We start from the raw sequence: 12,356 nt of genomic DNA on the forward strand, positions 1-12,356 counted from the left end.
TTTTAACATTGTGGGGACCAAAGGCTGGTCCCCACAATGTCAAAAATTTCAGGTTTTACTATCCTTGTGGGGACATTTGGTCCCCACAATGTAGCAAAAAATAAGTACACACACACACACACATGTATAATATATATATATGTATATATATATATATATATATATATACTGTATATTATGCATATTTTTTATTATATATTTATATGTATAAAATGTCATTACTTTCACTTGAGCAATTTAGTGCATCCTAATGTTTTATTTCACCAAAAAAAAAAAAACTTACTGCCCCCAAACTTTTGAATGCTAGTGAACATTCATTTAATTTACAATAAATTCAGAAATGCATAAATTTGATACTTGATTTTAAATGTACTTAAGTATTAAAAGTAAATGAAAAGTACTGATTGACGAATATTTAGTTTATTTTCAAATTTTATATACTCCATCCTTCTGCTAAAAATACATGTCATAATTACTATTACCAATTACTAATAATTTAAGTGTGCAAAAAAGTGAAAATAACAAAACGTATCATATAGTATATACAAATGAGTAAAAACAAAACGTGTGTTGCCGAAATGGTTACATTTGTTCAAAATGTCTTCGCATTTTGAGAAAAACATTACGCAAACACTACTTTTACACCATTTGTAACGAGGTAAATAACGTTATGTTCAGTTTTTAAAGAAAATTTACCCTGTTCAGATGGTAATACACAAATATGGTCATGTGTACATTCAACAATTTCCGGTTCTTGGCTCGCTCTGACCGGTTCATTTGAATCAGTGAGTTGTTGACTTCAGAACAGCTGCAATCTGCTCAATCCAATTCACAAATGAATCGTTCAGTGTGATTCGAGAACCGATTTAACCGGCTAATTGAATCAACTCGTTCACGAATCCGACACCTGTTTTGTGCAGCTAAAAATACTAGAAGTGGATGAGACTGGAAGACACACCCATTAAATTTACAAATGGCCAATGTCCATCACATATAAGGACTGATATCTAAACGTTTTTTATTTTTATTCTTTTCACTAACATTTACATATAAAAATGGAATAAGACATCAACAAATTAAAACAGCTAGCTAGTTTAACGGATTACCTTATTAGTCCATACCCTGACAGCACACGTACATCACAAAGACGTCTATTTAACGTCCGCATTTACATCTGGAAGATGTATTTTTTAGAGTGTTTGCTCATCTGCAATTTGTCTATAGAATGTTCCCAATCAGATGTCAAATAGACATTTATTAGATGTCTTTAAGATGTGTATGATTTAGAATGAATGTAAAACTGACATCTTAAAGATGTTTGTCAGATGTTTGTACACAGCAGATGCTTTCCAGATGAAGCGATCTTAAACAGACATCTTGCAGACGTACGTGTGCTGTATGGGTAGATATTGCCATTATTTAATATGACTGTTAACACGTTCTCCAACAAGTGTGAACAATGAGATCTGTTTTCAGGGTTTGGTCAGGTGACGTTTGACATACACCCTATTGACAAACTTTTTTTTCCAACAGTCACCTGGCAGCAGAGTCCCTTCCTCCTGCCCCCATCCCCCTCACAGTCTACATCCACATCTGGCCTACTGATGACCTGCAGAGAGCATCTTCACACCCCACAAATCCACATTCACACCCTTGTAATGCTAAGAACTGAATACACACATAGCCAGACTCTTCAGATATTTACAAAGTCACGGCACAGTCATCCATCATATCAACGTACAGCAGAATCAGTCGACGGGTCGACTTCTAAAGAAGACAATCATTTGCGCAGGAACAGATCACAGCCCCAAAAGCTCATGAACTCCTCACGTTTCGCCCTCTCTCTGAATCTCGGACACACACTGAGGGGTCTGTGGCTTCTGCTCAGATCGCTGTGGGTGTCCCTGTGTCCCATTGTTGAGAAGACACTGCTTTGGGGAGGTCCACCATTAAGACCAGTGTCTTCCCATTGTTCTCATACACTCAAACACAATCCTGCTTACCCAGGAATCAAAGGTTAGGCTAGGAGGGGATGGAGGGGGTCGCAACCTTCCTACTGCTAGTATTCAGCCCATGAGACACCACACCAACCACACTAAACAGTCAAAATCGCAAGACGTGTCTGGACACTAACCACTAACCTATCCTATATTATCAGGGAAGTAGTCTGTAGTTTGATTTTAGTTTGTGCAGCGTGCAGTTTTTTTGCTTAAGACACGTTATTGTCATAAATACGCATTTGTATTTCATGTTTTATCTTATTTACTTGTAAATTAAGTTTTATTTTAATTAATTTTATCATAATTATTTTATCATATAATTTAATTTGTAATTTATGTAGTGTTTTTGTCTGCCTGTTTAGAGACATGTCAGTGTCATAATAAGCATTTTAATTTAGTTTTTTATCTTATTTACTTGTAAATTAACTTTTATATTAATTCATTTTATCATAATTATTTTATCATACAATTTAATTGAATTAGTAATTTATGTAGCATTTTTCAGTCTGTTTAGAGACATGTAAGCATCATACATTTGTATGCATCTGTATTTTAAACTCATTAACTAGTAAATTAATATACATAATCCCCTTGTATTATTAATTTTATATTATCTAATTATTTCATTATTATGTAGTATTATTTATTTATTTGTTTCTCTGCCTTATTTGTTTAGAGACCTGTTTGTACCAATAATATTATTTTTCAACTCATTTACTAGTAGATTAATAAGCATAATATTCCTATTATTTATTTTTAATTATTTGATCTTATATAATTGTATTTGCCAATAAATACGATTTAATTCTTTTTCTGACTCTTAAGAGACATTTTAGTAATTTAAATATGCTTTTTTATTCATTTATGAGATTTATTTTATTATATCTAATTTTATTTATAATTTATTTCATTTTATTTTCTGCCTATTAAAAGACATGTTAATATGTTTCAGATCATTTACTTGTAAATTAATATGCATAATGTTCCTAAATTATTTATTTTATATTGTTTAATTATTTTCGTGTGCACATTTTGTGTATTATTTATTCATGTTGTTTTGTTTGATTTTCTGTTTAGAAACATTTTATAATTTAGTTTTATTTTTATTATTTTCGTGCCATAAATATGTATTTTGTAAACACATTTACATGTAAATTGATATGCATAATTTTCCTCAATTTATTTTATATTATCTAATTATTGTTTATTTTATACATACACTTTATTGTTCAGGGTCTGCTCTATTTTATGCTAATTGTGCATTTTCTAATTATTTAAAGGTGGTTTCTAAAGGTGGTCACTAGTTTTCAGTCTCGTTCAGGTTAGTGTGAGGAATGTCGGGACAGGAAATGATGTTTCTCTTTTACAATGTGAGCAGGACAATGCCTCTGTTGAGTTGATTCTTCCCCAAACACTCTCTTGAGGAATTTTAAAAATGCAGCAGTAAAATAAAGTGAAAGCCTGAAAGTGTGATTATAATCTTGCACCTCACACCAGACACACAAATAATAGAATTAACACCTTTTAGAACATTTAAAATTTTACTTGAGATTTACAGCAAGGAATTCACGTTCATATGCATCTTCAAACACCTTCAATTCAATTGAATTCACTCGAAACATTCACAGAGAATCAAAGAATCCTTCAGCATCAGATAACAGATACTTCTCCAGCTATGAGGTGTCCATCAACTATTATATACAGCAATTATAAGCATCTAAACAAATGAATCCATTCCTAATACTCTACAGGACGTTGATCAGGAGGAACTCAGAAGAGGAGCAGAACACATGCTAAATCCAGGATAGTAAACAGAGTCTCCAGCATAAGAGGTGAAGCTGGGATGGGAATTAGACTGGCAGTAAACCGGGTAGTTCACAGGACTCTCGCAGTACTGGAAGTCCATAAGTCTTGGGACAGAAATGGGATGTTGGGATGCTGGTTCACAGTGCAAGCTGGTTTCCATAGAGGCTTGAGGGACAGACTGCAAGCTGGGACTGGGCATTGTTGGAAACGGGACGTTCAGAGACGGCAAGTGTGTTGAGATCTCTGGAGGCTGGGTGGAAAATAAAGTATGTGAGGGAGTAACATGCTGAGGAAGATGAGAAGGAGAAGCTGCTTTGGTTGTGGGATAAGACACTGGTAAAATGCCTGAATGCTGTGTTGTGGTGTCAACTGTGGGAGGTACAGGTGATTTACAAGAAGAGGTGACTGACTTGACCTCCACCTTTTTTTTCTTCCCTTCCGATTTCACCGCTTCCCCATCTGAATTTTTTGATGGCGACGTCGCCTTTTGACACTTGAAGCGCTTTTGGCGACGCATGTAGCAGCCGTTTTCGAACATGTTACCGGAGTCGGGATGCAGGGCCCAGTACGAGCCTTTCCCTGGCGAGTCTGGCGATCTCGGTACACGCACAAAGCAGTCGTTGAACGACAGGGAATGTCGGATTGAGTTTTGCCATCGCTGTTGATTCTGTCTGTAGTAGGGGAAGAGCTGCCGGATCCAGTCGTAGATCTCGTTCAGAGTCAGTCTCTTAGCTGGAGACTGCTGGATTGCCATGCAGATGAGAGAGATGTAGGAATATGGTGGTTTGGCATGACTTAAGGTCCGTCTGTAAACTGATTTCAGCGCCGGAAACTCAGGTTCACTGGAGTTGCTCTCAGCGTATCCTTTGGGGTTTGGTGGAGGTAATATTCCCACCGGGCTTCCGAGTCTCCCGGTGTTTCCCGCAGCTGCTGAATCACACGGTGGGCCGTAAGTCTGGTAGTGATGCTCTGGGGGGGAATATCCTCTGGGACCCAACGGCAGGTTGTCTGCTCCATAGAACACCTAAAATGTATGGAATAATCATTAGATTTAAAAATAGATATATTTGAAAATAGATATATTTTTATTATTATTACTGTGATGTGAGAGCCAGAGGCTGTGATGTTAACCAAGGCCTTGGTCCAAAAATCACATTAAAAATGTGGAAAAATAGCTCTGATTTTTAAAACACAGTTATTTTAAAAAAATCTGTTTTCTAATATATTATATATTTAATAATATCCAATCAAATGCAGTTGTTGTTGAATCTGTTACTAATATAATAGGATTTTTATTGACCAAAAACTATTAAAACAACCATAGCAGAAAGTTACACTAGCATTTTTTTAATGTTTTTTTTTTTAAAGAAGATGTCTGCTCATCAAGCCTGCATTTATTTGATCCAAAAAACATAACTTAACAAAACATAACAAAAACAAAAATTATATTTTAATATATTTTAAAATGTAATTTATTTCATTATTTCAAAGCTGAATTTTTAGCATCATTACTCCAGTCACATGATCCTTCAGAAATCATTCCAATATTCTGATTTGCTCAAAAACATTTATTATTATTATTATTATTATTATTGTTATGTTGAAAACAGCTAAGTAGAATTTTTTCATGTTTCTTTCACGAATAGAAAGTTCAGACAAACAGCATTTATCTGAAATATCTTAAATTTTATATATAATATTTTATATATAATATTTAAAGCATCCTTTCCAAATAAAAGTATACAATTTTTCCCCTGGCCAAAAACAGAAAAGGAAAGAAAAAAAAACCTGACTCCAAGCTTTTGATTGGTATAGCGTATAATGTTACACAAGCTTTTTTATTTCAGAAAAATGCTGATCTTTGGATCTTTCTATTCATCAAAAAATCCTGAAAAACTGTTTTAAATATTGATAATAATAATAATAATAGTAATAATAATAAATAATACATTCTTGAACAGCAAATCAGCATATTAGAATGATTTCTGAAGGATCATGTGACACTGAAGACTGGAGTAATGATGCTGAAAACTGAGCTTTGATCACAGGAATGAATTACATTTTAAAATTTATTAAAATAGAAAACAGTTATTTTAAATGGTAAAAAAAATTACTGTTTTTTACAATTAAAACAGTTTAAATGAATGTTTATTTTTTTGAAAGGTAGATTTGATTGTACTTTAATGTTCCGTCTTCTGCTCTTTGACCTTTTTGGTTTTGCTTTTTTGGGTCATTAATATTAATATTAATTGTATTAATATTTGACATCGAATGTGCATCTGTTGAACTTGTGAAGGTGATTATTATGAAAAAAGTTATGCAAAATAAGCAACTTTTTCGGTTAATACGTCAAATTGGGTATAATTATTACAAAACTGTGTGGTAAAACCGAAACATAAATCTTGTCGATGATGACGATTTTGCTATGGATGACGTCGGCGTCCATAGATCCCTGTCCGTCCCTGATTTCCTAAGCAAACCGAACCTTGGCGCCTCGGGTAACGCCATGTAAATGTATTCTGACCACCCACCCAGCCGATAACCCCATTATCCGGCTAGTCCGGCTATTCTTCTCACCCTTGTTTTGTCTCTTTTTAAGTCACTCACCGTCCGCCTTTTTTCTATCTCATGACAGAGGGGTATTTGGGGGCACGACTGCTGTTTTCAGTTGTTCTTTTTTCCCCCGATGGACAGCGTTCGTAATAATTCGGCCCTTTCAAGTCGGTACCCCGCTTTCGTGTTTCGGATTCCGAAACGCCCCTCTGGTTATGAGCCCGTGCTGGGCCGATTGTAAGTCATACACGAGTGTCAAAGCGTGAGACATTCAACACAATCACAGAGTCAATCAATTAACTGCTGCGAGACCACACACAAGTTGAAAGCACAACGTAAAACCATGGGAACGTTAACGTGAACACGTCACACAGATAAAACGCTTCAAACGGCTTCTAGTCACCTGTTTCTAGACTACGATGTTTTCAAAGTTTTTTTTTTTTTTCTGTTTTAGCTTATGTTTGTGTTTAATAATAAATTAATTAATTAAAAAAACGTAACTGATAGAAAAACAAAAAGCTAAAAATATAGTAACTTCAATTTTTTTAATTTTTAAAATGATTTAGACGGACAAAACAACTAAAGTTAAGAATATTTATTAAATATCAGTTATTATAAATGACAAATTTATAGATAAATTGAATAAAATGTTTTCTCCCATAGGAACATAACTTACCTCGCTGGAGTAATATGGCATCCATTGATCGCTTCTCTCCCGTTTCACTTCGTCAATCATGTCTTCTGTTATTCAACTAAATAATTATTTAATTAATATGGCTTAATTCAGTAAAACGATGTTTAATTCTCAGTGAGTATCTCAATATTTGAAACCCCAACAGCACTGTGTGCAAACTGCTGTAGGTGTCCGGTCAGGAAAGTTTGTTAAGTGTGCTGCTCCTCACAGACCGAGTCCCATATATGAGCGAGGGCTGAATCTGATCTCCCGCCCTCTGACCAGCGTCCTGCCCACCTCCTGCCCTCTGAACACTACTGCACTGCTTTAGTCACTTTATTGAGCAATTACACGCCCTCAATAAAAAGATGAGCTCAAATTTTATTGTCACAAAATGTCCAGTTATAGGCCTAGCCCAAAACATGGTGTTCAAACGCCTTTAAGTAAACGTCCAAGATAACAACAACGGTCAGATTATCTCTTGATAATGTAAAGTTACAAAAGACTTGAAATGTCCTTCTTTCTTTCTCAATTCCTAAATTTAATTTTTATGCTTTGCTAAGACTATATTTGTGGAATTTTATGTGAAAACAAAATAATCAGCAACAAATTAAAAGTATTAAAAATGCATATACACTACCAGTCAAAATTTTTGAACAGTGAGTTTTTTTTTTTTTTTTTTTAAAGAAGTCTCTTCTGCTCACCAAGCCTGCATTTATTTGATCCAAAGTATGGCAAAAACAAAAAATTTTTTTACTATTTAAAAAAACTATTTTCTATTTTAATATATTTTAAAATGTAATTTATTCCTGTGATTTCAAAGCTGAGTTTTTAGCATCATTACTCCAGTCACAATCATTCTAATATTCTGATTTGCTGCTCAAAAACATTTATTGTTATTATTATTATGTTGAAAACAGCTGAGCAGGATTTTTTCAGGTTTCTTTGACGAATAGAAAGTTCAGTCGGACAGCATTTATCTGAAATAGAAATCTTTTGTAACATTATAAATGTCTTTATTATCACTTTTGATCAATTTAAGTGTCCCTAGTAAATAAAAGTATTAATTTCTATAGTTTCCAAAAAAAAAAAAAAAAAAAAAAAAAAAAGAATGTTATAGTGTATAATGTTACAAAAGCTATTTATTTTAGATAAATGTTGATCTTTGGATATTGCTATTCATCAAAGAATCCTGAAAAAATGTACTCAACTGTTTTAAATATTGATAATAATACTGACAATTTTTTTTTTTCTTAAACAGCAAATCAGCATATTATAATGATTTCTGAAGGATCATGTGACTGGAGTAAAGATGCTGAAAATTTAGCCTTGACCACAGGAATTAATTACTTTTTAAAATATATTAAAACAGAAAGCAGTTATTTTAAACAGTAAAAATATTTCATAGTATTTGCTGTAAAACAAATACAGGCTTGGTGAGCAGAGGAGACTTCACTAAAAAAAACCATCAAAAAACGTACTCTTCAAAAACTTTTGACCGGTAGTGTATTTTATGCCTAGATACACATAGGCATATTATAAACTAAATAAAAAATTTTTTTATGGTTAATACAAATTCTCAAATACATCTATTAATGTAATGTGACATAAAATGATCACACCTAATATGTTTCTAGATGATTAGAAAAGGTAAATATAGCCCCTTAATGTTAACTTAAAATATATTTCTGACACTGATACTACTATAAAGATCCTTGAACCAGAAATACATTCATGTGCATCTCTCCCTCTCTTTCTCTTTTTTTTAAAAGTCTGTAAGGTTGGCATTGTGTCTCATTCAGCGGTCACAACTCACCCCTCTCCCTTTCTCTCCCTCCACATCTCCGTCCTCTCCATTGTGGGAGACAGCTGTTTGGCGGATTGGGGGTGTTGGGTGTCATTTTTATTGATGGAAAGCAAACATTTACTCTGTGTGCCATTTAAAAGCTTCACCCTCATCTGCCTGCCAGTTCAACTCAGCCAATCAGAAGGCCTCAAGAAACACTCCTGCTTTTACAAACCAGACTTTATGAGCTGTGTATTCATACTGACAAAAGAGAGACCAAAATATGCATAAACTTCTGAAAACATCCACAAATGGAGGAGACAGTTTTGAAAACAACAAAAAACAGTGGATTCCTCACATTTCCAGCTGTGCCATCATCCCCATGTGGGGGAAATGTTTATCTAGTGCTAAGTGCCTCTTGCATTAGATGAAATGTTCTTAAAAACAAGGCAATTAATTACATCCTATTCAGACCTAGCCAAGGTGTGAGAAATGACAGGAACTTACTGATTAAATCACCAATTGGGCATTAACACAGTAATATCTGAAGACACATTCTTAAATAAAGCTTTCTTACCTTTCTTGAAGATGAAATAAAGTGTTGTGTTGGTAACAAATATATCAAAGGACTACTATTTTATTCAACTGGAAGATGTTTGTGATAATCTAGCTCCATTCTAGATTAAAATGCTGCTGCAGTTTAATAATTTGCATGAAAAAAAATTATAGATAAAGTACTCACCCCCTTGCCAAAGTATTCATGTCTTTCTTTCTTCAGTCGTAAAGAAATTATGTTTTTTGAGGAAAACGTTTCAGGATTTTTTCTCCATATAATGGACTGCTATGGTGCCCTGAGTTTGAACTTCCAAAATGCAGTTTAAATGTTTCTTCTACTTCACAACCATTAGGGTATGTTGAAAAACTCTAATCTCATTTTCTCTCTCAACTTCAAAAATAATTTCAAAATGATCCTACATCGCTGCAGAAGTACCGACCCAGTCTTTGCAAAGTTAACATTTAAATAAGATAAAATACCCTTTACAAAATGGTAAAACAGTGATGTAGAACGACTTTGAAGTTGAGGGAGAAAATAAGATGGGAGTTTTTCGACATACCCTAACGGTCTAAAACCGGAAAAAACAGAGTTCAGACAGAGCAAGACAAGACGAGCGTTTGAGGTATAAAAAAAAAAATATAGTATATAAATTGTATATATATTTTTTTTTACAATAACCGATCGTTTCGCTAGATAAGACCCTTCTTCCTTGGCTGGGACCATTTACAGCCGCATTTAAACTGCATTTTGGAAGTTCAAACTCGATGTACCATAGAAGTCCATTACATGGAGAAAAATTCTGAAATGTTTTCCTCAAAAACTATTTCTTTACGGCGGAAGAAAGAAAAACATGAACATCTTGGATGACAAAGGGGTGAGTACATGTACACATCTTTAAATTTTGTTCTGGAACTAAATACTCTTTTGAAGTTAAATGCATAGAAAGAAAAAAAGAAAGCAAGCAAGCAAGCCAGTTTCCGTTAGATCTTTTTTTTTTTATTTCATGGAAATACAACATAATTATAATTCCTGTTCAGAACCATTTGTTGTACATTGTATTATTTTCTCCTTTTTTGTATTTCAAAACATGATCACTTGTACAACAATATGAACAAAAATCTCATGTCACAAATAGATCCATGATGACAATAAATTACACCTGTCATGCTTTGAGTTTTTAAAACAGCACTTCCTTAAAGTCAAAACATTTTCTTCCATCATCGTTCACATTTTAACCCTTCCGAGAGCAAGAAAAATCAACTTTTATGCATAAATAGATTACTGGAAAATACCCATTTAATTCAACAGTTATTTAAAAACAGATTAAAATCAATCTGAAAACTCCAGGAAAAAGGAAATAACAAAAAAATGATGAGCATTCGTGAGATTACATTTACAACAGCCACATAAATTACAAAAACTGAACAGAATGCTTGCAAATCTGTCTAACACTGCTGAAGCTGAAGGGCCTGTGAAGGTAAATACTGAAAAATTTCTGGAAGTTTTAGTAACCTTGATATTGATATCCAATTTTTTTGCCTTTTTGTCCATTATTAGCCAAGGTAATGCAGTATTAGTGCTACTGCAGTCTTTAACAGTAAGAGATGATTAAAGAGATGTCATCACAGCACAAATCCAGTTATTAGTACTTCAGAACTGCTTCACTAGTTTACACATGATTATTGTGTATAAAATAGCCCAGATTAACAGTCCAAAGACTGACAGAAAAGATAAGTGAGGTTACTTTTCAATAGTTGAGGCAAATACTGATACCAGTTAAGTACCAATAAAATTAGAACAAGTACTACACGCAATTTCTCGACAGCATCAAACCGCAACATTTACAATGATGGATGTTACAAATGCAAGATCTGTAAACCAGTGCTGTAATACAATAAAGAGAACAGAACTCTGTAAACAATTCTGGGCATAAAAGAATTAGAAAGGGGAGATTTATGAACATTTGTGTCCATAGTTGTCAATAACTCGATGTACTCTTGCTTTTTGGTCTGTACAAACAATATTAGGATATATGGGATTGTGAGGTACATGCAAATACTATTATAAATGAAATCTGAATGGCGTGATGTTAAAAAAACAAAACAAAACTGACATCAATCATGTTTTCTCTTAATAGTTATTTATAATCAAAAGTCATTTATATTTAGTTTTTTTTTTTTTTACTAGAACTTAACATTTGTTAAAACTTCCTCTGGTGACTTGGAAATAGTTTCAGCAGTCCTTAACTCTCAAACCGGTTCATTCCGAATCTAACTGAAAACGGATAGTGAGTGTTGATAATTATAAGGGTTAGATACTGTAACAGCTGGGACAGACTGAGAAATCTACTTTGTTTTTTAACCATGTGGCGAGACTGGAGGTTTGTCTCTTGTTTAAATAAAGCCGAGGCAATCTTGAAAGCTCAAAGGCCCTGTACACTACGTTTGAGACCAATGTCACACCAGAGGAAGAATAGGATAGCTGGAAGTCAAATAAAGTTGGTTTAACATGTGGTGGCCAGAGACTGATGTATAGGAGGCTGGAAACAGCGCACATGCTCCACAGTAGAACTGTCTGTCTCCACGGCCTTCATGTACTTGTTGAGGATGGCAAAGATCTCGTTGTTGAGAATCTGATACTTCCGGATGCGGTCGGCCATCTTCTTCAGGGGCTGAAAGATGCATGACAAAATATTAAATACAGAAGCCCACATCTACAGTTAAGACATTTAGACTACTATTCAAAGTCTCTTCTGCTCACCAAGCTTGCATTTATTTGATCAAAATACAGTAAAAACAGTAGTATTTGTGAAATATTATTACAATTTAAAAATAACCTTTTTTAAAATGTAATTTAATCCTGTGTCACATGATCCTTCAGAAATCTTTCTAAATTCTAATATGCTGATTTGCTGCTCAAAAACATGTGCCATTTAATTATTTTGTAAAAAGTAGTGTTAATTTTGTCAGTTATTTTTAATTT

General features: G+C 33.8%; 2 protein-coding genes across 4 annotated transcripts in view; both read right to left on the bottom strand.

Annotated features, from left to right (window-relative positions):
• Positions 1–3,554: 3,554 nt before the first annotated feature.
• foxa (forkhead box A sequence) lies at positions 3,555–7,293 on the bottom strand. Of its 2 annotated transcripts, none has more exons than XM_051127168.1 (2): positions 7,036–7,293; positions 3,555–4,830 (listed from the first exon to the last, which is right to left on the bottom strand). In XM_051127168.1, the coding sequence occupies exons 1-2, from the start codon at positions 7,093–7,095 to the stop codon at positions 3,760–3,762; spliced, it is 1,131 nt and encodes a 376-aa protein (XP_050983125.1). In that variant the 5' UTR covers positions 7,096–7,293; the 3' UTR covers positions 3,555–3,759. The 2 variants fall into 2 exon arrangements, 1 of the variants encoding a protein (XP_050983125.1); XR_007829033.1 differs by lacking the exon at positions 7,036–7,293 and adding an exon at positions 6,414–6,683 and having other exon boundaries at positions 4,693–4,830.
• Positions 7,294–11,723: 4,430 nt separating this feature from the next.
• Positions 11,724–12,356, bottom strand: part of cyfip2 (cytoplasmic FMR1 interacting protein 2) — a 33,403-nt gene continuing 32,770 nt past the window's right edge. For both annotated transcript variants that reach the window (XM_051127328.1, XM_051127327.1), the window contains exon 29: positions 11,724–12,045. In XM_051127328.1, coding sequence (XP_050983285.1) covers positions 11,878–12,045 — 168 coding nt within the window. In that variant the 3' untranslated portion in view covers positions 11,724–11,877. The remainder of the gene's footprint in view (positions 12,046–12,356) is intronic.

This window comes from Labeo rohita, chromosome 14 (assembly GCF_022985175.1).
Source record: "Labeo rohita strain BAU-BD-2019 chromosome 14, IGBB_LRoh.1.0, whole genome shotgun sequence".
Classification (NCBI taxonomy): Eukaryota; Metazoa; Chordata; class Actinopteri; order Cypriniformes; family Cyprinidae; genus Labeo; species Labeo rohita.